The 25,181-nt window shown below is 40.5% G+C and overlaps 1 protein-coding gene across 6 annotated transcripts in view; it reads right to left on the bottom strand.

Annotated features, from left to right (window-relative positions):
• The window catches only part of LOC145354925 (zinc finger protein 385D-like), a 553,654-nt gene that overhangs the window by 143,812 nt on the left and 384,661 nt on the right, over positions 1-25,181 (bottom strand). For 5 of the 6 annotated variants that reach the window (XM_080206587.1, XM_080206578.1, XM_080206596.1 and 2 more), the window contains exon 3: positions 17,208-17,318. The exons of the other annotated variant lie outside the window; for it this stretch is intronic. In XM_080206587.1, coding sequence (XP_080062713.1) covers positions 17,208-17,318 — 111 coding nt within the window. The remainder of the gene's footprint in view (positions 1-17,207; positions 17,319-25,181) is intronic. 6 annotated transcript variants of the gene reach the window in all.

Genomic DNA, 25,181 nt, shown 5'->3' with positions numbered 1-25,181 from the left:
GAAATAAGTAATTTGTGAAACCTGACCTGGCAGATGGAAGGAGAGCAGGTGGAGAGTGATGATCCGAGACCCACCTCTCGATTTCAACATCATAATCATTAACCCAGACAGTAATACTCTTCAAGGATAGCATGAAGCAAAACCTGCACATGGTAAGGTGCCAGGGACAAGCACATTGCAACCAGGGCATGGGGAAAATATACTGCAACTGCCAGCTCACCAGAGGGCAAGGTTACATAGTCATTCTGCTGAAGTGAACTCAGATTAGGACTTTCATGGCTCAGGCCACAGAGGAAGGGCAATGAGAAAGTGCAATGCAATGATTGGCGCTTTGGCAAGTCTGCCAGAAGGCCTGCATCCAATGTCAACCACCAACTTTGCAAAGGACTTTGTGCAGAGCTTGCAGCCCAACCTTGCCAGCATGGAATTGGTGGCCAACTCAATCAACACACATGCTCACCCAACACAATGCCCATCTGATGGCAGATGTTATAGTTTTCATCAGAACTTTGAGTGCTGCAGTAAAACCTCAAACCACTGTCATAAAATCTTGGAATGGTTTCATGCAAGGTCAGCTTACTACCACAGCTGTGGATACAAGTGTTCAAAGAGACTTCCAGAGCATCACAGTTCCACCCTTCAATACATCACTAGGATTGCTGACTTTCAGGGAAGTGGCAGAGGACACACAAAGCACAAAACCGAGGTCTCCTCACAGGGTGACAACCATTGTGATGACACCATTGCCATCTTACCAGTGCCCTTGCTGTTGCCTGTCAGATTGACAGCCCAGAGTGATGCTGCCCATGCTGAGATGATGCAAGTCTAAAGTTATGGCTTTTTGGCCTGAGTTGTTCGAGGTTAACCTGCAAGGTCAATGTCAGAACCATCCATCAGTCATGATGCAGCAATAGCAGTAGCACCATGTGGGGCCACTAGGATGGGTGAGAACAATGTCATCTGCAAGAGTTTCTCAGGGAAAACAATAGGTTAAAAGGTTAGATTTGCAATATGGCCTATTTTAATTCAAAAATTAAAGTAAATATTCCAAACTGTGTTCTCTTTCATTTTTGCACTGTGGTCAAGGGGACAATATCATGCTTGGTTATAGAGGTAATGTAAGGAATGTAGGATGTTGGTGAATGGGGATATACGGTTAATGCTCCAGGAATTGCATTTGAATTAATCCTTTACATAGAGACCGGGCTGGAATCTTCCCTTCTTCTTTTTCCCCCTCCTCCTTTTTCTTACTTGTCCTCATCTCCTCCTCCCCCCTTTATCTTCTCCCTCTTCTCGCAGCATGCCCTGCCCTACATCATCTCTGCTCATTTATCAAGTCAAGGTCTACTCCATGAGGAGTAGATCTTGACTGGATAAATGAGGAGTACGCTCCATGAGTACACACAAGTCTGAGAGCAGTTGGTTTGTGCAAAAGTTCTGAAGTTAGTGATAAATAATTCAGTATGTGTGATACCACTCAGTGTACACTTTTCAAATGGAAAAAAACATGAAAAACATCAAAAATGTGAAGAAGTATAGTAATAGTCAAAAAATAATCAAATAATCTATAGGTAGCTGATGATCCTTGTAATTGGAACTTCATATCTTTCCAGATGTTCAAAGATGTGTTAACTGAAGTGTGGAGCTCCAACATAGCAGCACTGGAATCCTGTCACAATTTGTGCTTGTGTGCTAATCCCTTAACTCAGATGGTGTCCCGTGCGGTTGAGAGAGTAATGTGTGTGTAGGCAATGGACACCATTCTTATGTTATCCAATGAATAGGTGCTACTGAGTCCAATTTCACTCCTTTCTCAACATCTCCATAGAAAGAAAAATCAGACATAGTCTCAAACAGGAATTGTTTCACAATGCACCTGCTTTGATTGCTGGCAAAGAATAGTTTCATATCCATACTGTTTGAACATATCCATTCATTAAAGATAAAGATAAACTCGCAGCAAATCATATTTCACCAGTAATAATGAAGATTTAATACTTCTCAAGTACTTAACTCGATAGTTTACGCATGGTGATCAATTTGGTGGTAAGCATCACCTGCGGTAGTTCAGGAGCTCCACTCTGGTATAGCAGTCACTGCCACATTTGTTTCAGAGGAAGATAGTGGGCTGAGATGGTGAGCAATTCACTGGACTCTGTTTTCTCTGGGCCAACATCTTGGGTAGCTGAGATTTTCGTTTCTGCTCACCTTTTCCAATATCTCTCCAGAGGTCACGGCTGTCAGCAACTGTTTTACTCTTGTCAGTGTCAATCCCCACCAACTTCATACCTCAACTGTTGGCTTCCTTGTAGCAGGAGTTTAGATGCCCAGTTGGTTGTGACTCAGTACCCAGTTCACTGCACAGAAGTATATGGCCATCATCCAACCGATGAATCTGGCAACACAGACTCAGTTGTCGTTAGCTGAACAACGAGCATATACTGATGGAATTAGGACTTTGGAGTTGGTGACCTTGTCCTGTCAAGAAATACCACAACTCTGCTCAAGACAAGGGAGGTGAAAACTGTTCAATCTTCTTTCCTGTCTAGCATATGTTTTCCAGGTCTCACCACTATAGAGCAGAGTGCCGAAGACACAGGCATGATAGGTTCACAGTTTGATGTTCTCAGTCAGGTTTGTTGGGAATGCAATAACTTTGCAAGCTATATTTTTCTTTTAAACTTTAGAAGGACATTGCCTTATTTGTACACTTGGATTCATTTTACAAAAAAGTCATACATTCATGTTTGGACTTGGTGCAACAATGCCTTTTCCAAGAAATCCCCCAGCCAGCATGGTAGTCAAGAGGGAAAGAGTTGTGTGCTTGTTTGCACCACAATTATTTTAAGTAATGTGAAATAAACTATTAAAAGGCTAGTGATATACTGGAGACAACATGGCAAAGATGAGCTTTAAGTTTTGAAGCTGTTGTTTTTAAATTCAATTTTGGGAAATAAGCCGAGAAGGAAGGCTGCCTTAATTCACTCTCACTGCCTTGCCTGAAATTCCATGTGTGATTATCAACCTGCAGCCAGTGAATCTTCATCAGAGCATAACTTGTCGTTGACTTAGGCTTGCATTTGGAAGCCTGGTTGTAACTTACATTTGAAAACCTGCAAAGCTGATCCAAATCAATATTCTCCTCCACGCTAAAGCTCCATCGGCAAGGACCTTCATGCATCATGTGACTACAATGGAACTTCCTGGACTTCACACAATGGAGCTACAGATCAGCAGTGTTGAAACAATGCAAACTTTATCCTTTATTTTATGAAGCCTATCCTCTAAAGCCCATTTTTGCAAAGACAGTATGTGTCTGTGTATGCGTGTGTGTGTGTGTCTGTCTGTCTGTCTGCATGTGTGCATGTATCTGCTTGTGTGCATGTGTCTGCATGTGCACGTGTTGGATATTTTTAAAAAGGGATAGATAACTTCACTGTCAGTACAATTGCTAACTAGTTCATGAAATTTGTTTAAAAAAAGTTTTGTTTTATGCTAAATGATTCATCCTAAGTTTATTGAAAGAAACCTGGTTAAAGTTTCTTTAATGCTGGGCCTAATAGCAGCAAAGGCAATTAGTTTGTCATTTTTGTGAGTGAATTCAACTTTAAAATTAATAGTCTGATCTGTGGAGTAGTGGGGCTAGATAAACTGTATACATCTCATTCTAGCCTGTTAAAGGTTGTTGTTCCACCCTCTTATTCAGTTTGGACATAACAGACGTAGCTTTTGCGATGTGTTTGATTTCAGCATCAAATAACATTGCCAGTGATTGTTGGTAAATCTAGTCTCATATTGTCAAAGCTGATAGACGGCGACATAACAAACCTTGGATCATGACATTTGTCTTCCTGATTCTGATTGTTATGTATTCACTGGTTTATACCTTAGATGTCTGAATTATCTCAGAGCAACCAGTTCTAAATCCAAACAGAGTTCTTTGTAGTACTTCAAAATATTTCTGAACTTACAGGATTCTCTACACAGATAGTCTCAGCTCAGAACCTAGGTCCTTTCTGGAATATTATCAGTTTTTTTAGCTCTCTGGCAGATAGTTACATATGTTAGAAAACCAACTAGCATACAGCAAAGTCCATGGTAAGCAAGTCAACAGCTTTGCTAAGCTCCTTCTCTATGTGTCCATTACCCAGCTGTATCATGAAAGGCAAACTTTCTATGGCATCTAGAGTTTCCATCACAATAGTATTCTTCCTATAGTACAAGTCAAGGTTCTGTCCACTCATCTCTCAGTTTATTGCAGTCATTGAAAATTTCCCTCTCTTATCCATAGGGCAGATGGATATTAATAGTATTCTAAAGAGCACATAGTTTTTGATTAAAAACTCACAGAAGCCTAAGAAATATGTTATTTATTTAGTTTGGACTGAACTTGGTAGATTTACTGTTCACTGAGATGTTTCAGAAGAGGCTTGTTTACAAAAAAAAATTCCCCTGTGTGATATAAGGACAAATATAACAACATAGAGGTCAACTAGGTTGCTGGACAGAATGCAAGGTAAATGTGTGTTTTTTGAATTGAAGAGGAATTAGAAATGATGTAACCTAGGAGCCAATGTAGGTTCACTAATTGCTCTCATTTTATGGATGGTTTTACTTTCAGTGTAGAGAGCACAATCTCAAAATTTCCTGATGACACAACTAAACACAAAGATGACTGTACCAAACATCATAAAAATGCAGACAGATGGCATCAAGCAATATAAAGTGGATAATGGTAAGATGATACATTTTAAAAAAGGAATAGAAGTATACATGGAATAGAAAGATATCAAAAGTCTTGATCAAAAGAAAGACTTCACAGTTCAAAATACATAATTACGTGAAATTGCTAGCATAGTTTAAAAAAAAGGCAAGTTAAATTTTTAAAATTTAAAATTGGCAAGATGTTGGTTGGGGAAAGTGGGTGAATGATTTTGTTTCTGAATGTTTGAACAAACAGCTGAATATCTTCCATCTGTGCTATAAACTTCAGTGGTTCTCTGGTTCTATTCAAGGCATGATCATTATAGAGGCACAGGAAGCATTTATGAATGTAATAGTAAAAATAAATGCAGAAAAAATGTATTAACACAAACATTTGAGCAAGGATGTTCGTTGCAAGTTCTGGAGGTGAAAGCAATGGGATTATGCAAACTGCTTAGCCAGGTCACAATTATCAGGAGAATCTATATCATTTATGGAGACACAGACCTTAATGGGTATAATTCCCATTGAGGTCCATGTTCAACAGTTACTTGTTTCCAAAAATGACATGAGAAGGCAACATGGTTTCTCAGCCTTTTGACTAAGGTCAAGTGTAGCATCGACATGCTGCACGTGGTTGAAGTCATTAGGTTACATTTTAGCTTCATTTGAAGCAGTTTTCAAAAGCGGCATCTTGGCCTTTTGGCTAAGATGTAAATGAGATCAAGCCTTGGAGGAGATGCAATTCCTGCTCCAGTCAGCTTGGATCATGTAGATCAAGCCCAAAACAGAAGGTGAGAGCCCTGTCTTGTCAGCTTGGATCAGGCATGTCTCACTTGATGAAACTCTGAATTGGGCTTGATTTGATTGAATTGGATTAAAAAAAAGACTTTAAAAACCTTAAGCTTTTATTTCTCTTTGCGTGAAGTAGAGCCTCTTAATGGTTCTTTTCAAATAACTTTTCATCAATATAAGTGTAAGCAATTTGGCCCAATTGTCTGGTTCATTTTGAGTAACAATCCAACTGCAATTTTTAGGCTAGTTGGAGGAGGCCTGTTTCCCGGGCTGTTTTTGCTCTTTGTTCTTTGTAGGTTAGATGTGGTGGCAGGCTGGCAGGAATGGGTTTGGGGGAAAGCCAGACAGGTTAGCCTGCTTGGCACCTTGAGGAGGAAAGAGGCCTGTGCATTTCCATTACTGGCCCCCTTTCCCTCAAGATGTGCCTCCCAGGGTGCTCCTCCCCTTCCAGCCCCTACACCTTTCACATACTGCACTCCTACCACCCCCACCTCCAGACTTCCTCTGCAGGACCTACCATGAAATCCCTGGACTCATGTGCATCCTGGGCTCCTCGATACCTTATTTCACGGGTCTCAATATGGCCTGTCTTTTTTTTGTGCTGCCCTCCCATGTGGGGATGTGTTAATAAAATTGGTTCAATAATGGCTGCCTGCAGTTGAGTATATATTCGTCTTACTCAGAGCATTGCAAAATATAAAGGTGTCAATGAAGCTAAACAGAATTTTCTTCCAAATTTCATTTGAGAAAAAAGAATGGAAGGGCATTGTGTCACATTTTTGGGAACACCTAAAGTTGGTTTTGAAAAGGTTTGAGCAATTTAAAAGATTGTTGCATGTACACACCATGTTCAGAAACTCAGTGAGTCAGTATCTTGTGTAATTGAAAAAAAGGCATTGAAGGAATATTTCAAGTGGGAGAGCAAGTGAACACTATAAAGGTTGAACAAAGTCCTAGATTGACTTCAAAAGTATATCAAAGCTAAAAAGCACACATTTTGCTTCTTGTTGAAGACTGACTCATCAATAGCTGAGTTGGGGAGTTGGTTTAGATCAGTTGGCTGGACAGCTTACTCGTGATGCAGAATGAAGCCAACAACATGGGTTCAATACCTGTACCATCCAAAGTTATTCATGAAGGCCCCGCCTCCTCAACATTGCCCCTAGTCTGAGGTCTGAGCCCCTTGTCTCCCTCAAAGAGGAGAGCAGCTAATGGTCGTCTGGGACTATGACAACTTTACGTTAATATGAGTTAGCTGTAAATGATTTAACAGACACAAATGACATGTCAATGTCTGCCAGAAAAATTAATGAAGAAACAGGCAAGGATATAGCATTCAATAAGGCACTCAGTCAAATCATGAATGGGGAGAAATTTCAGGGGCATTTCACACACAGAAATGAACTGGGTGTAGATGAGGGTTGTCTCCTCTGGGTTTCAAGAGTCACTATTCTGCCGAAGTTTAGAGTGAGAAATTGTGAGAGGAACTTCATCAAGAGCATACAGGGCTAGCCCATATGAAAAGAATAGCAAGAAATTTTTTGGTATCCAAAGCTAGATAAAGATATTGAAGAGTTGCTGTAAAGTTGTGAAACGTACTTCAGAATGAGAAATAATCCAATTAAGATTTCTTTCATACTATGGTGAAGTAAAAGGAAACTTTAGGAATGAGTACATGTCGACTTCTTTGAAGTAGAAGGGAAAGGGAACTTTGTTTTCGGTCAATAACTAACGCAAGTGAATAAATTTTAAAGTTTAAAATATATTTATTAGTCATAAATGACATTGCAATGAAGTTACTGTGAAAATCCCTTAGTTGCCACATTCTGCCACTTGTTTGGACACTGAGGGAGAATTTAGCATGGTCAATACACTTAACCAGCATGCATTTTAAGAATGTTGGATCAATGTTCAATACCACAAATGACAAAATTTTTGTGATTTTAAGATGTTGGTTTGCAATTTAAGAGTTGCCAGAGATTATACTATTAAGTAGTGGTCCAAAGATTATCAAAAGAGTTTGAAATATTTCTGAGTAAGAATGGAGTCAAAGACTCTAATGCCACTTGTCACTTAGCATCAAAAGTTGCTGCAGGAGGAAGTGCACAGATTATGAAGAGATTTTTGCAGAAGCATTTACTACGTGATGAGCTAAGCCGTAATTTCCGTGTTTCTCTTTGTCGTAGGCTAGACAATTTTCTGTTCCCTTTCAAAATAACCTCAAAGGTTATTCACTTTATTTAAACAAGCTCCCAGGACAAGGTTTAGTTTGCTTAAATCTGGTGTCAATAGCAAAGTAAGCAAAAAGCTAGAAATAGTGAAGATGAGTCATGATACATGAGGCATAAAAATTAAAACTTAGTTCTGGTTAAAAAATCATGGTGAAAAGCCATTGAGGTGGTAAGGAGAAGAATGTAATTGAAGTTGTAAAAAGACTGGTGTATTCACAAATCTAGTGATGACTGGAGAGTGATGCCATCATTGTCATTTGGGTCATTTGCCTCAAAGAGGAGATACGTTAAAGGGTGATCATGATAAACCTCCTGTTGTTCAAATTCCTCATACAGTCTAAATTCCTCCAACTCTCCAGAGTAAAAACCAGAAAGAAAGTGAAAGTTGCAAATAAACTGAACATTTGCTGGTATTATGGAAACCATCAGCAGAGTAAAATAAGTCAGGACCTTTAAGACAAATCAATCAATATCACAGTCCTAATTATTAAATGGACTTGGTAGTCAAAGCTCAGGTTTGATACAGTCAGAGATGTTTAGAGAGTAGAGTCAAACTAATGGAAATGGAAGGAGATACCCACAGAGTAAGAGAAAGTAGCCAGATAAGGTTAATTGAAAGTGTATAGGAAGGATGAAGAAAGAAATTCTTCTTTTAATTATTGTTGTTAAATTATATTTTTGTTAAAGACATACTGTGTTAAGGTTACATAGGAATCATTCTGGAAGAATTAGTAATATTAGTCATGTGTTCTGGCTGTGATTACATGAATAATAAACTTGCAACCCAACCTGTGCAAATGTCAGATTTTGTTTATCTTGGTTTATTATGAGTCCTATTAAGTTAATTATTCTTTACAGTAGTCCAAGTCTTCTGAGATCCAGAATGGCAAGATCTTAAATGAAGTGCACAGGACCCTTTATCTATAATGTGGATCAGGAACCCTTATGAATTGCTGATGTGCACACAAGCATAACAATTGCTCAGGCAGTTTAAATTTCTGAAGGGCTGATTTATGCTCCTGGATACTGTGAATGCCTCATACACTAGTCTGTGTCTGAGACTTGGGTTAGATATGTTCTATTTACTTAGATACTTACCATAAAACTTTTGCATCAGTGCACCCCTGGTGTAACTCAGTGATTAACAATACATTCAACCCACCACCCAGGCAACATGACCTGACTACCAGCCTTACCTAACAAGGTCCCCCACCAACTTGACGACCCCCAATCTGACCCAAATACCCTCCACAATCAACTATCCCCAAACTGACGCAAGAAATCCCCACCACTCAACCCCAGTCTGATCTGACCCTCTAAGCTAACCTATCCTACTGACACAGCCCAACTACCCCTTCCTAAACATCCAAACTATCCTCCAGATTAACAATCCCAGATCCAAGCTGACTCAATTACCTCCCCCAACCTAACTACCAACAGCCCTGACCTACCCAAATGCCAACTCCTATACTACCACCTACCTACTCACCCACTGAGCAACTCACTCACCCACCAACTCACTCCCCTCACCCACCAACCCCAAACTCACCCATGTATACCTCTATGCACTCGATCACCAACAAATGGCTTGAAACCTTTAAAAGCTCACATGAATATGGTAGTTAATGTCATAAAAAAGGGTGTGTCTTTGTGCTGCTTCTATTCACACATCCCTCTTATGCTTGCCAGACTTCCCTTGAAAGGCTAAACTGAGCTAGCTGGGATCAGAAGTCCCAACTGGAAGAGCACAAGAAGGTCAGGGCACAGAGATCTTTGCAAGCAGAGGCAATCTGTTCAATGGTGCCACTTATTGAACAATTAATTTGGGAAATAATGTGCACATACTATTTTACATGTGAATGTACAAGTCGTTTCTTTTCAAGTTTTCAGGGGAGGGGGGGGGAGCGGAGTGGTGGGGGAGAGTAATATATTGTAATAGCCAAACATTTTGTTGCACTGCCCTCTCTGTTGGGTCCTGTAAATAAAGTTAGTTCAAAAATAACGACCTGCAGTTGAGGATGTGTTTGTCTCACTCACGGCTATAAGCATCGTAGTCCCAGCAGTGACCATCTTCCTGGTGACATGGCTGGGACAAGAGAGCTATTAAGCAATCACATTGGCTGATAGCTCTCTGATTGGGGACTTCCACCCCCATCTTGGGAGTAAGACATATCTCCAGCGAGGACCTAGTGTGTATTTCCTGCCTAATTCAGCTTCTATTTCTTATGTTCTTGAATGGCTATGGTAAAAGAGGAGTGGGTAGGACTAATTGCATAGCTCTTTCAAAATCCAACACATGTACAATGGTTTAATAGCCTCCTTCTGTGCTATAAGATTCTATAATGCTGTCAGCATGCAATCAACACTGTTTGATTTCCTAAAAAAAAAGTTCTACAATGTTTTTGCTGCATGTCAGAAATAAATTAACTAATATTACAGCTCATCTAACCCAAATTATTCATCCCTGGCTATTGCATTCCTAATTTTCCATCACCTCAAAATATTGTGTTCCTTAAAGCATTTGAACAAGTGGATCCAGATGCAAACTAATAAGGACAAATCTAGGGACCTTCTCCACACAGTGAAGGAGATGAATCTCCGGGAAGGGTAGTAGAGATATCTCACTGGAATCATTAAAAATAATAGATGGATACCACAATGAGGAACTACAGGGACTACTCTGAAATAGAAGTCATGTTGGTGGAATGACCTGGTTCATTTGTACCTATCTCATGATCTTTCAAGCCTTATCTATATTTATCCTGAAAACACAACCCCCATTCCAAATGAGATATTTAAGCAACTCTTTCTTACTCAAAGCAACATCATATCTTCATTAAGCATATGGTATTTTATACAATGAGATAGATCTTCAGAAACTTTGGGTATGATTTTTGTGCAGTGCTGTTATAACCCGATACAGTGATATTTAACTCTAGACTAAACAGATGGTTTAAGGTTTCTTTCACAATTTTAACCTACCTTATCAAATGAGATTTTAAAATGAGTACAGAATGAGAAATACTCATAAAGGGCAATTCCTCCACAAACATTGATCTATTTTGAAGGCAATTTGATCTTTGAATCTCCTGAAGGAAGCTCACAAATTACAAGTAAAGAGAACAAAGTTCTGATGAATTTTGCTGCATCTCTCAAAAGTAACCAAATCAGCACTGGATATTAAGGTGGCAAATTTCTGCTGGACCTCTCCCACTCATCTGTCAGAATTTCAGTCTCAAAAACCCTACAAAATTGCCATAAATGCAAACAGCTAGCAAGCAGGCAAATCAAGGCATATAATCAAACACTTATTCATCTCTGTGTGTAACCTTTAGAATTTAGCAGACAGTCATTTAAATATCCAATTATCCATAATGTCCCAGCAACTGTTAAAAGGAAGATTTACCATTCATTGCTTTGTATGGGATATCAACATTTTAAAAGTTTCAGATTCACTGAGAGCTAAGACTCACTTATGAGAGCAACCTAACAAAGGAACCTTGAGTAAATGTGGAAGAAAATCCCCCCAAAACATCATTTGTTTTGTGATTCCTGCAAGCATAATAGTCAACTTATTCCATATAGAATTTCATCTATGGCTATCTTCATAATACAAAGCTTAACTAATGGGGATCATTAATGGGAGGAAAGATCTTTCCCCTTTAACAGTGTTAATAATACATTAAAGAAGATTCCTTGGATCCACAACTTGGGCACAATAACTATTAGAAAAATCTTGTTGGTCAAGTGCACGTATATAAAGATAAACTCCCAATTTTTAGCCATCAGGAAAATCTTCCCTGTTGTTACATATTATCCTACCTACCAGCATCAATCAGAACTAACAACCCTGGCCAACAAGCTGCTGAGACTCAGCATGATTGTTCTCCCAGCCAGAAGGCAGCAAGACCAATTTCTGTTATAAATCAGGTCAAAAACTGATCTAATTGCATCAGTGATAATGTGTTAATTAGTAGTGCCTCTATAGACCAGCTCATCCACGTAATTATTCACAGTTTCAGGTGTATATTTGGACAAGTGCAAGGAACAAACTTCTGATTAGAGAGGAAAATTGCATGCAGATAAATGAATGGCTCATAAAAAAATCTTGTTATGAAATGTAGGCATCACTGGCAAGGCCAGCATTTCTTGCCTATCACTAATTGCCATTGAACTAAGTGGCTTACTATTTCATAGAAATCATAGAAACCCTACAGTGCAGAAAGAGGCCATTCGGCCCATCGAGTCTGCACCAACCACAATCCCACCCCTAGGCTCCATCCCTACATATTTTACCCACTAATCACTCTAACCTGTGCACCTTAGGATACTAACAGGCAATTTTATTAGCACGGCCAATCAACCTAACCCGCACATCTTTGGACTGTGGGAGGAAACTGGAGTACCCGGAGGAAACCCACGCAGACACAAGGAGAATGTGCAAACTCCACACAGACAGTGACCCAAGCTGGGAATTGAACCCAGGTCCCTGGAGCTATGAAGCTGCAGTGCTAACCACAATGCTACTGTGCTGCCCCATTTCAGTGGACAGTTAACAGTCAACCACCTTGTTGGGAGTCACACATTGGCCAAACCAGGCAGATTTCATTCCCTAAAGGAAATTTGTTAGCAGATTGGTTTTTGTAACAATCAATGATAGTTTCACAGTCACCTTTACTGAGACTAGCTTTCAATTCAAAATTATTTTATATTATTCACTGGATTTAAATTCCAGCAGCTGCCATGGTGGGGTATGAATCCAAGGGTGAATCTTCCCAAAAACATTCAAAGTGTCATAAAAGTCTGTTCAATACCATTCTTTTAGGTGAGCGGGGCACATTTTCCCACACTCCTGTCAATTATTTTTGACAGCTGGGAGCTTTGTGCCAGGGCCAGGGGCCAGGGGTGGGGGATGGGAGAGAGAGGTGTCTAAGGATGCCTCAGTAGCAGTTGTGTTGGGTGCCCCAATCTCCCAGTAATCCGGGAGACCTCCTCCCGTCCCTCCCCATGGACATCAGACCACCCTCATCATAAGCATCACTAACCCCATACTAACACGGATCGCTGATATCAAGGCACCAGGAACCCACTGGTGGATCCCCTGGCAGACCTCCAAAATGCCCCCACCCCCGTCACTACCACATCTGCAGCCCTTCCCTGCACACCCTCCACCTCTGCACAACCCCTCCTATGCATGAACTCCCTTCTACATAACCCCCACTGCATAATCCCCCTTTTCAGAGCTCCCCCCTCGATATTACCCCCACTTACAGAGCTTCCCCCTGCATGAGTGCCCCCCTGTAAATGTGCATTCCCTTCCTCCCCCATGTATAATCCTCCAATCAGGCCCCACCCAACTCAGGCCCCACCCCCTTGGCACTGCCCCAGCACAATTACGGTGCTTAACTAGGCACTCCCAGGGTGCCACAGTGCCAGGCTGGCACTGCCCAATATAGAATCATGCCACCAGGGGCTTCAACGGCCTCGGAGCTGCCCAGTGTGGCCATAGCACCTGGTCTCCACTGTTACAGAGTGCAGTGAGGGCCGAAGCATCCAGGAGGGGGAAAGCAGCATGCCGAATGTGCTAATCGCATTTAAATTAAGACATTCCTATGCTAACAGGCTTTGTGCCCTATTTGGGCACGAAGCCATTCTTGCCAGTGAAACAGGGCCAGAAAGATACCAAACCTGGTTCATGTCCAGCACGAATTGGATTTTTGACCTCTCACGCAATCATCTTGGCTTGCCACACTGACTGACCAGCATGGCGAGCCAACAAGGTCATGCTCCCATGTCTTCCAAAGCATTACCTTAGGTCTGTGGATTACAAGCCCATTGACATCATCACCACAACACCTCAATCCCTCATGGATACAAAAATCTTGGAGACTTTGGAAGTCACAAAAAGAAGCTTAATTCTTTGCACATTATCAAGGTTGAATGTAGAGTGGGCTGAGATGCCACAGGCAAAAATGAACAGAAAGGAACACACACTGTGCAGAAATGTATCTGTTGGCAAATGAGAGAGCAGCCCAGTAGCCTTATTTGACTGCTGCTGAAATGGAAGGGGTATGAGGTAGCTGAGAAGAGGAATGTCCTGAGGTTGACCATAACTTCACCATTAATTATGGATGCATGTTCTAATGCTCCAACTAAAATCCAGCATTGATCAAGAGCACTAAATTACATTTTAGATTGAAAGTAATGTGGACTTTTACATGTAGAACACATTAGAAACAGAAAACAGAAGCTTCTCAGCAGGTATGCTTTAACCATCAAGGAAGCTTAACATTATACAGATACTGAAGTGGGGAGTTCACCTCTTGTGCATTAGTCTGTAAGATGTGCTCTTTTGATAAGTCTATCTAATAGCATAGATACATCTATCTCTGTTCAGTTGCCTCTTCCACACATGATACAATGCACACTGATTCACCAAGGCAACCCAGCTGATTTACTACATAATCTCTGAAATGAAAGTACATGCAGCATTTCAGGATTGTAGTCTCCAGCAGTGTGATAATAATAGGAATGAAACATTTAGCCATTTATTTTGTATTTAATGGAGCTCTCCATTGACTATACTACATTCTTAACCTCTGTCTCAATAAATGCTCTGAAAGCATAAATACTCATTTCTGGCAATTTTATTTTGTCAGGAGTTGAATTATCTTCTGCCAATGCAGGGCAAATGCTGCTACCAGCCATGGGGAATAATGTCTGGACATGGATGGGTGCCAGTTTGAGTTGAGAGAAAACTTTTCAGATCTTAGTCCCATTTTCCTTTGCCTCTCATCCAATTAGCATCACAGAAAGGAAGACCAATAGAAGGTATAACCATGCTGATATCCTATGGATTGTTCGGGGATTGTACAAAAAAACTCAGTGAATCCACTCCCAATGATACGTTGGATGCCGGTTCTAACTAAGGAGCAGAAACTCATGGCATAGTTAGGCCACAGACTATTCTATCATTTGCCTTCTGATGAGCAGGTAAAGATTCTGCCCTTTAGAAAATAACAAACTAAAACGGTAGAGAACCAGCCCAATTGTTTTCCCTGGGGGTTCCTTTCATCACCCCAAAACATACAATGAGAGAACAACAGAACTCTTAGGAATTTTGGACCAATCTCACAGGTGCAAAAAGTTATATTTGCGTAGATGCATTTGTTACTTAAATTAATAATCCTTGTCCTTTTGAACACTTCTACAACCATTGAAATGAGTGGCCACAACAACCTACACAAATGCTTTTTTCCAGCTGAGTGGGACTGCCCTCACCTGGTTCTGCACTTACCTATCTAGTCATAGTCAGAGAATCTCCTGCAATTATATCATACTCCTACAACATTACCTCTGCAGACTCCATAACCCTCTCCCTTACAAAGATGCCAACTTTTATCTTTGTGATATTACCCATCTCCTTTGGGACCTCAGTCTATCTGCCGGTGCAGATCCTCATCCATGTTTTTGTTACTTCCATTCTTGACTATATCAGTGTTTTCCTGGTTGGATTTCCTCCCATCTTTCATCCTTTGGAAAACAGTTCATGTAAAACTCTGCTGCCCATATTTTAACTTGCATGGAATCCCATTCACCCATTAACCATGTGCATGTTTTCTTATATTCATTCCTGTCCTCCAATGCTTTGATTTTAAAATTCCAATCCATGTGTTGCAATCCTTCCATGACCTTTGCCATTGCTACAACCATCGCCAATACTATAACCATCCAAAAACCCTGTGTTCTTCCAATTTATATGCATTCCTCGCTTCCTTGACCTCATCATTGACAACTCTGACATCAGTTCTCTGGAAATTAAACTCTAGATTTCCATCCCTAAATGTTAATGCCCCCCCATCTCTTTCTTGAGGTGCTATTTACAACGCACTTCACCAGTCCTAATTAGACTGCTTCACAAACATTTTCCTCCTGGGCCTCCATTTTAAGCTTTGAAATTGCCATGGCTCTTTGTGGAGACTGTGAGAGTGGTTTGGTTGGAGATGGGGTGGGAAGGAGACATCTGTGAAGCTGGGGTGAGGGGTTGCAGGACAGATTTTTTCACAAGTTTTCACAAATTTACCTTTTCCATTGCTTTTTTCAGGGCAGCAGTCAAGTCTCAAGCATCAACCTTTTAGGCTTTACCCACCATTCAAAGAAAAGCAAGGATTTAAAGGAGTTTCACAGCTGTTAACGTTCAGCCAGAGATCCATGGCAATCATGACTGCTGCAGAGTCCATGACTCCAGAATCTCATCTTGTGACTCCACTGCAGGACATGGCCACCAGATTGAGATGCCCTATCCTAATATCTCCTTCTTTGTCTTGGTGTGAATTTTGTGTCTCATTGTACTCTCAAAGGACCTGGAATGTGGAAGGTGGCATTTTGGTAGTGATTCTTCCATTGGATCCTTCACTTATTGACACTAGTGAGTAGCAAAAGTCAGTTGTTCCATAATGTAAGCAAAACTGAAGAACATTTGTAAAGCCACCACTGTTTGATTGGAGTGCCAAAGTCTTAAAGTTCAGTCTTTTGCACAGGATCATCATCCAAAGCCTGATTCACAACGTAAATGAACTAATGTAATAATGTAAAATACATTAAAATGTATTGTTGTGTCATTGATACATGACGTTAGGTTGATATAAGTGACACTTGGCTGTTTTAGCACTTTTTTATTCCCAAAGAACAATATCAATTTCTTTTTTAACCAATTTTTTATTTCCATATATCTTGCAGTTGCTCTGGAAAAAGCAATTCTTCCTGCAAGAACTCAATGTATTTCCAGTACTTGGAAGGTTATTTAATACGTTTTTTTTAACAACCTCTACACGTGATCTTCAGTGACCTCAATTTTTTTAGCCGAGGCTGATGCTGGATTTGGAGGCTTTGTTTGTATACATTTCACCAATGGAATACACCTTCAGTGTAGTTCTGTGAATTGTACAAAGCCAGGCACAGTGGCACCCTTTATTTGAGAATATTTTCTAAAGCCTCCAGGTGCAAAACTTTTCGCACTGGTGAGTCTGAACAACAAATCTGAACTGCCGCTCATCCATGACAAAAAGTGATTGATGACTGAGATAAGCTGCTGAATGGGTCAAAAGATTCTTCATCTGCAAAATAATTGGCATTGACAACATGCCAACATTTTTTTTCAAAGTCCTAAATCTGAATAAGACATTCAAGTTTTTTTTTAACATTCCTCTTCTCCATTATTTCACTGCAGGTTTTCAATGATATAAATAAACTAACAGTTGAGATGCCAGGATTGGAATACAAAATAACCAGTTAGCCACTACAATAAAGCTAACTTCTACAACAAAACCAGTCCTAAAAACACTAGAACATGCCACTCTGGGTTGGTATTTCATTAATAGCGTTTGCTTTAGCCTAAAGTCCATCAAGATATTTATGTGTTATCTCTGGAGCAATCAACTATGGGCTTAAATGCATCCTTGTCCCTTGTACACTCACATCAGAATTAAATCTTAGTTGGCAGATGTTGCATGAAATTACTTGTTTTCTTCTTGGAGGAAGAGGAACCCCAAACGTGTGATTTATCACTGCTTTCTGAACTGGGTCCATCTGTGAAAAAGGACAAGAAATTCAATTAGATTTCTTTATCTCCTTCAAAGGTCACAGTCTGACTTACTGAATGTTGTGTATTTTTTAGTATTTTTTGCTGCATTTTTCCCCTCCCCGAACGTCAAATTGCAAAGCTGATTCTGCAGATGGGCAAGTGAGTGGCTTTTAAGGCTTCTGCCAGTAGCATTGAACTGGCTATTAGGAAAGCAAACTGAGTTGGCTATTTCTCACAACCTCCCTCTAGATCTCCTCTAGTCTCTTCACACAACAAACTGCGGTGAGTTTTCTGTTCACAAAGCTGTGGACTTGAATCTGTATATTAACATTCTTGCACAGCTGGTTGATTCTCCATAGCTTGGTTATTGCTGTGGCAAACGTTCTCGGCTCCAAGAAATGCTTTGTGTGTAATTGTAACATAATAACATTTCATGGTGGTCAACATAGGGCTTCTCTGGCAGAGCAGTTCTTTTTTACGTGACCTTCTTAAGTTTCAGGTTAGGCTGGCTGGGACTGTGCTCACAGGTAATTAGCTTCACTGGAGCAGTGCTGGCTGTTTGGCTAATTTTGGCGCACATATATAAAGACCCCATTACAAATGTCCAGAAAGAAATTATATTGACTCACAGACCTGTTGTATCGTGACAATAAATGGATCAAAGATATCAACCTACATGTGGCCAAGTTTTAGGTGAGGGTTTAATACATGTGTTGTTTTTGAACGTATGTGGGGGTAAAGAGAATTAATGTAAAGTTAGATAGACTATTAAATAATGCAATTAGGAATCTAACATATTTATCCAGTACAGAGACCAGTAATATTTTTGTGACCCATTCAGTTGCTTATCATAGAGGTCACAGTCTGCATGAGAAAAGATGTCATCAACACCACCATCACCACCAATGCCTTTACTTTCTGAGAAGATGAAGGGAATTTAGTATGTGAGCTACGACTCTCTCCAACTTTTACAGATGCGCCATGGAAAGCATTCTTTCTGGCTGTAGCACAGCTTGGAGTATTTCCTGCACTGCCCATCACTGCCAGAAACTACAAAAGATGTGAATGTAGCCCAATCCATCACGCAAACCAGCCTCCCATCTATTGACTCTGTCTACACTTCCTACTGTCACGGCAAAGCAGCCAGCATAATTAAGGACCCCACACACCCAGGACATTCTCTTTTCCACCTTCTTCGCTTGGGAAAAAGATACAAAAGTCTGAGGTCATATACCAACCGACTCAAGAGCAGCTTCTTTCCTGCTGCCATCAAACTTTTGAATGGACCTACCTTGCATTAGGTTAAGCTTTCTCTACACCTATGACTGTAACACTACATTCTGCACTCTCTTGTTTCCTTCTCTATGAACGATATGCTTTGACTGTAATAGCGAGCACAAAACAATACTTTTTTATTGCATGCTAATACATGTGACAATAATAAATCAAATCAAATCAAATCACCATGACCAGGTTAAGATGTCTCAGTGTCTTTATCTGCTCCAATATCCTTTCGATATTTCAGCCCACTTCTTCATCACTTTCTCCTGCCAATTAAAGCTAACACTTAAAGCCTCTCAGTTGGGGCATCTATCTATGCCCCAATTCATGCTGAGACTATTCCCCCTACCAATTTTATGCTGGCATGTGTTTCAATTTCAGTTTCATGGTGTCACACCAATTCTGTAAATGGTGTTACAGACGTGAAGAACAAAAGCAGAAAAGACCTAGTCTTAGTCATGCCAACACTCAACAGATCCAATAATGCAGAGCAGTATTCAAGAAAATAATTGAAATACCGAATTAAGTAGCCAATCAATAGAATATAAGCCAGAGGAAGTCATGCTCAAACTGTATTGTGACCTAGTCAGATCAGACCAGACCTGGTCACCAACACACAGAAAAGACATTCAAGTGTTAGAGGCATTAGAAGGAAGAACCAAAGGACTGATCCTGGCATGAGAATAAAACGTTTGTCAGAGTCAAGAATCCTGTCCTGTCTGCTGGAACCATTGATATCCTTCATCTTGATAAATATAAAATTCAACTCCCTTAAAAAATTTCGAAGAAGATATAAATTGGAAATTAAAAAAAACTGTAATTGCTTCAGCGTTTGATATTTTTAAATTCATTCCTGGCTTGTAGATGTCATTAGCCAGGTCAGCATTTATTTCCCATCCTTAATTGCCCCTAAGAAGATGGTGGTGAATTGATTACTTGAACTGCTGCAGTCTATGTGATGTAGGTGCACAGACAGTGCTGTTAGGGAGTTCCAGCAACTTTTGACCCAGGGTCAAAAGTTCCAAGTGTGTCTTGGAAAGGAACTAACAAGAGGCAGTGTTCTTATGCACCTGCTTCTCTTGTTCTTCTAGATGGTAGAGATTGTAGGTTTGGAAAGTGCTAGCAAAAGTACCTTTGCAAGTTTCTGCAGTGAATTTTGTAGATAAATCATATTGCTGCTACAGTGCACCGGTGGTGGAGGGAGCAAATGTTTAAGGTGATTTCACTATGTGCATTTGAATGTGGTATTAAAAAAAGTCATAAATATTAAAATCACTTGCAATCACTGACTGCAAAGAATTTTTCTGATTTATTCTTCAATCTAGCAAGCTAAAGAAACATAGTTAGATCAAGCAAAACTGGCCAATGACTGGTTCGGTGTATAAGTAATTTAAAAAAGAAATAAAGCACCAATTAGCAGTTTAAAAGTTTTTTGAAGTTTATTTATTAGTCACAAGTAAGGCTTACATTAACATTGCAATAAAGTTACTGCGAAATTCACCTAGTCGCTACACTCTGGCGCCTGTTCGGATCAATGCACCTAACCAGCACGTTTATCGGTTTACCTCTGACTGATCAAATTCTGCAGCAGTCCTCACTGTTAGGCAGTACTGATTGCAAATCAAACAGAAGCAGAAGGGGGTTTCATGTCAGCTGTGTTTCAGACATAGCAACATTACAAATGTGAAGGCTGATCTGCAGTCAACTCTTCATGATGGTGACAAATGTTTCATAATAGAATGAAAGAGTTCAGGGTACTCAAGCTGCCACAGCAGTAGTACAAGGTCTCCGCTACAATAGATACTGTAGAGCTTCACACAGAATCATTAAAACATCTTCTGCTCCTCATCAACTTCGCACAGATGCGCAATCATTTACTCTCAATGATTACCAATACTCAGGGAGGTAGATGTGGGCAGAGGATACTCTGTCCTCCTCTGCTCATGAGGTATTATAACTGGAAAGAGGAGCAGAGGCCAAATACCTCAGGATCTAGGCCTCTTAATCATGTGACACATTGACTTGGTAAGTCAAAGTCGTGCAGCTAAAGAATGCACATATTTGTTGCAGACTAATTGATAGTGATTGATTGCCATGGTTCATCAACAACTCATGATTGCTGTAACATTTCCAGGATGAGAGAAAGAAAAGTAGATAGACAATAGTCTTTTCTTTCTCTGGTAATTTCTATAATATATACTTCAGCCTGGCTGTTTAGGCATTTAACCACCCACTGTTGCTGACACACTCACATCTGCAGACAGGTTTTGGCAGACAATTAGTACAAATAGAAGCTCAAACTTTCAAGATAAATTGTGACATTAAAGCTATAGATTTGTGAAGCTCTAACAGCCATTCTGTTGGATGCATGCAAACATACTTCTACAAGTTGGTCTGACATCAATATTAAAGATGTGGAAACAGGGCATTTAGAAAACTATAATGTGTTTAAGTAGAATCAACACAGACTTAAGAAAATGAGATTATGTTTGAAAAATAGAGATGCAAGGACTGATTAGAGACAGTCAGCATGGCTTTGTGAGTGGAAAATCATGTCTCACAAATTTGATTGAGTTTTTTGAAGGGGTAACCAAAAAGTTAGATGAGGGCAATGCAGTTGATGTTGTCTATATGGACTTTAGCATGGCCTTTGACAAAGTATCACATGGTAGGTTGTTGCATAAGGTTAAATCTCATGGGATCCAGGGTGACGTAGCTAAATGGATACAAAACTGGTTTGATGACCAAAGCCAGAGAGTGGCTGTAGAGGGTTGTCTTTCAAACTGGAGACTTGTAACCAGCGGTGTGCCTCAGGGATTAGTGCTGGGTCCACAGTTATTTGTCATTTATATTAATCATTTGGATGAGAATTTAGTAAGCATAGTTAGTAAGTTTGCAGATGACAACAAGATTGGTGGCATAGTGGACAGTGAAGGTGATCTCAGAATGCAACGGGATCTTGATCAATTGGGCCAGTGGGCTGACATTTGGCAGTTGGAGACTAATTTAGATAAATGCAAGGTGATGCATTTTGGTAGATTGAACCAGGGCAGGACTTACTCAGTTAATGGAAGGGCACTGGGGAGAGCTATAGAACAAAGAGGTCTAGAGGAACAGGTTCATAGCTCCTTGAAAGTGGAGTCACAGATATACAGAGTGGCGAAGAAGGCATTCAGCATGCTTGGCTTCATTGGTCAGAACACTGAATACAGGAGTTGGGACGTCTTGTTGAAGTTATACCAGGCATTGGTAAGGCCACACTTGGAATACTGTGTACAGTTCTGGTCACCGTATTATAGAAATGATATTGTTAAATTTGAAAGAGTGCAGAAAAGATTTACTAAGATGCTACCGGGCTTGATGGTTTGAGTTATAAGGAGAGGCTGGATAGACTGGGACATTTTTCTCTAGAGTGAAGAAGACTGAGAGGTGATCTTATAGAGATCTATACAATAATGAGGAGCATAGATCAGCTAGATAGTCAATATCTTTTCCTAAAGGTAGGGGGATCTAAAACTAGAAGACATACGTTTAAGGTGAGAGGGGAGAGATACAAAAGGGTCCAGAGGAGCAACATTTTCACACAGAGGGTGGTGAGTGTCTGGAACAAGCTGCCAGAGGTAGTAGGAGAGGCAGGTACAATTTGTCTTTTAAAAAGTGTTTACACAGTTAAGAGGTAAGATGGGTAGAGTGGGATATGAGCCAAATGTGGGCAATTGGGATTAGCTTAAGGGTTTTAAAAAAAGGGTGGCATGGGCAAGTTGGGCAGAAGAGCCTGTTTCCATGCTGTAAAACCATTATGACTTATGACCTCTACCTATGAAAATCAACAGGGTTGGAGTTTTTTGAGGATGTCATCAGTAAGACAGGCAAGGAGGAACCAATGGATGCCATGCATTTAGATTCTCAAAAAGGCATTTGATAAGGTGATACAGAAGAGGTATTACACCAAATAAGTACACATGGAATTGGGGCTAATATAGTAGCATAGTTTGCAGATCAGTTAATAGATAGTAAACAGAGAGTTAATAGATAGTTCCCTCAGCAATCTCCACCAAAACCGCTCCCTGCATTACTGAGTCAATATTTTTTTTTTGTTTGCCTATATAGAGTTCCATTGCTTGTAACATGCTTTGGGATTCCAAATGTGGAGAATTACATATGAATGTCAGTTGCTTCTCAGTAGTGACTACTCAGTATAACACTGGCAACTTGGGGCGTAAGGTTGATAGGAATGTACAGTTATATTTAGAAATCATAGAAACCCGACAGTACAGAAAGAGGCTATACAGCCCATCAAGTCTGCACTGACCTCAATCTCACCCAGGCCCTACCCCCATATCCCTACATATTTTACCCACTAATCCCTCTAACCTACGCATTTCAGGACATTAAGAGGCAATTTTAGCACAGTCTTTGGACTGTGGGAGGAAACCAGAGCACCCAGAGAAAACCCACACGGGCACGAGGAGAATGTGCAAACTCCACACAGACAGTGACCCAAGCCGGGAATCGAACCCAGGTCCCTGGAGCTGTGAAGCAGCAGTGCTAACCACTGTGCTACTGTGCTGCCCAAAAACAGCATGAATTGCACCAGTTTCTTCAGGAGAGAGGGTGTAAGATTCCTGGACCACTGGGACCTTAATTCCAGATCTTTTTTAATGAATTCAAACTCCATCATCTGCAGGGTTTGAACCAAGGCCCCCAGAACATGAGCTGAGTTTCTGGATGAATACTCTTGTGATAATACCACTAGGCCATTACCTCCTGATTCTTCTGTTTTTGGGGAAGGGAGAATCTGTACAAGCACCAAGGTCTACATCTAAACCAGAGCGGGACTAACATTCTTGCTGGTGGGTTTGCTAGTACTGTTGGGAAGAGTTTAAACTAGTTTGGCAAGGTGAAGGAATCTAGGCTGTTAGCAGGTAGGGACATAGTATAACACAAAAAGCAATCAAGTTAGAGAGAATAAGCAGTAGTAAGTTTCAAGAGAGTAAGACAGGCTGGAGGGCCTCGCCTTCAGTGCCAGGATTCTTAAAGGTAAAACAGGTGAGTTAAGGGCAAGGGTTGACACATGTAATTATGACATAATAGCCATCACAGAGATGTGGTCAAGTGAGGGGCAGGATTGGCAGCTCAACGTCCCGGGATATAGAATCTTCAGGCAAGACACAGGAGGGGGTAAAAGAGGAGGAGGCATTGTATGATTAGTTAAGGACATGGGAAGGAGATACGATATTTTGGAGGCGGCATCAAATGAAACTTTGTGGGAACATAGGAATAAAAAAGGGACAGCTCCATTACTAGGTGTTTATTATAGACCCCCAAATAGTCAACGGAAATTGAAGAGCAAGTAGGTGCACAATTCATGGAAGGGTGTAAAAATAATGAGGGTAATTATATGAGATGATGTTAACTTCCCCAACATTAATTGGGATAGCCATCATGTTAAGGGCTCAGATGGAGTAGAGTTCTTAAAATGTTTCCTGGAAAACATTTTAGGTCAATATGTAGAGGATCCAACAAGCACAGTGCTGGACCTAATTCTGGGGAATGAAGCCAAGCAGGTGGTTGATGTACTGGTGGAGGAGCACTTTGGTGATAATGGCCACCACGTAGTTCAACTCAAATTTGTTACAGACAACTGGGGGAAGCAGGGGGCACGACAGGTTGTTGGTCATCTTGACACCTAAAAACTTGAATATTTTGAGGCATTAGTGTTGTACAGAAAGTGCAGGGTGGACTTAAGAAATCAATTAGGAGATTTCCACGATTTAAGAAAGGTTGTAGAGACAAGCCAGGGTACAACAGATGAGATCTCACATGGTTGGGAAACTACTGGAGAAGATTATGAAGGAGAGAATCTATCTCCATTTGGAGATGCAAGATTTGATCAGGAATAGTCAGCATGTTTTGTCAGAGGAAGGTCATGCCTAACAAATCTGATTGAATGTTTTGAGCATGTTATTAAGTGTGTAAATAAGGATAGTGCAGATGATGCAGTTTATGTGGATTTCAGCAAAGCTTTTGATGAAGTCCCACATGGGAGACTTATTAAGAAGGCAAGTGCACATGGGATACAGGGTGATCTGAAAAGGTGGATTCATAATTGGCTTTGATGACAGAAGGCTGCTTCAGTGACTGGAAGCCAGTGACCAATGGCATACCACAGGGATCCATGTTGGGGCCCCTATTGTTCATCATTTATGTATATGACACAGGTGACAATGTAGGGGGTAGGATCAGTAAGTTTGTTGATGACGCAAAGATCAGCTGGTGGTTAACAGTGAGGTTGAGGGCCTTGGGTTACAGGAAGATATAAATGAGATGGTTAAATGGGTGAATAAGTGACAGATGTAATTTAACCCTGAAAAATGTGAGATGATACACTTTGGAATGAGAAATTCACAAGAAAGCATACCATGATAGGTCTGATACTGGGAAGTTCCAAAGAACAAAAAGTCCATGGTATGTTTTTCCATAGATCTCTGAAGATGGAAAGGCAGGTTCCTTTATCAATCAGGGTAGATTACAAAAACAGGGAGGTGCATAAACTTTGGTGAGGCCACAGCTGGAGTAGTGTGCGC

This window comes from Carcharhinus amblyrhynchos, chromosome 2 (genome assembly GCF_965287045.1).
Source record: "Carcharhinus amblyrhynchos chromosome 2, sCarAmb.v2.hapA, whole genome shotgun sequence".
In the NCBI taxonomy this organism is placed as follows: Eukaryota; Metazoa; Chordata; class Chondrichthyes; order Carcharhiniformes; family Carcharhinidae; genus Carcharhinus; species Carcharhinus amblyrhynchos.
The sequence above is the reverse complement of the archived record's forward strand: the minus strand, read 5'-3'. Positions and strand labels throughout refer to the sequence as shown.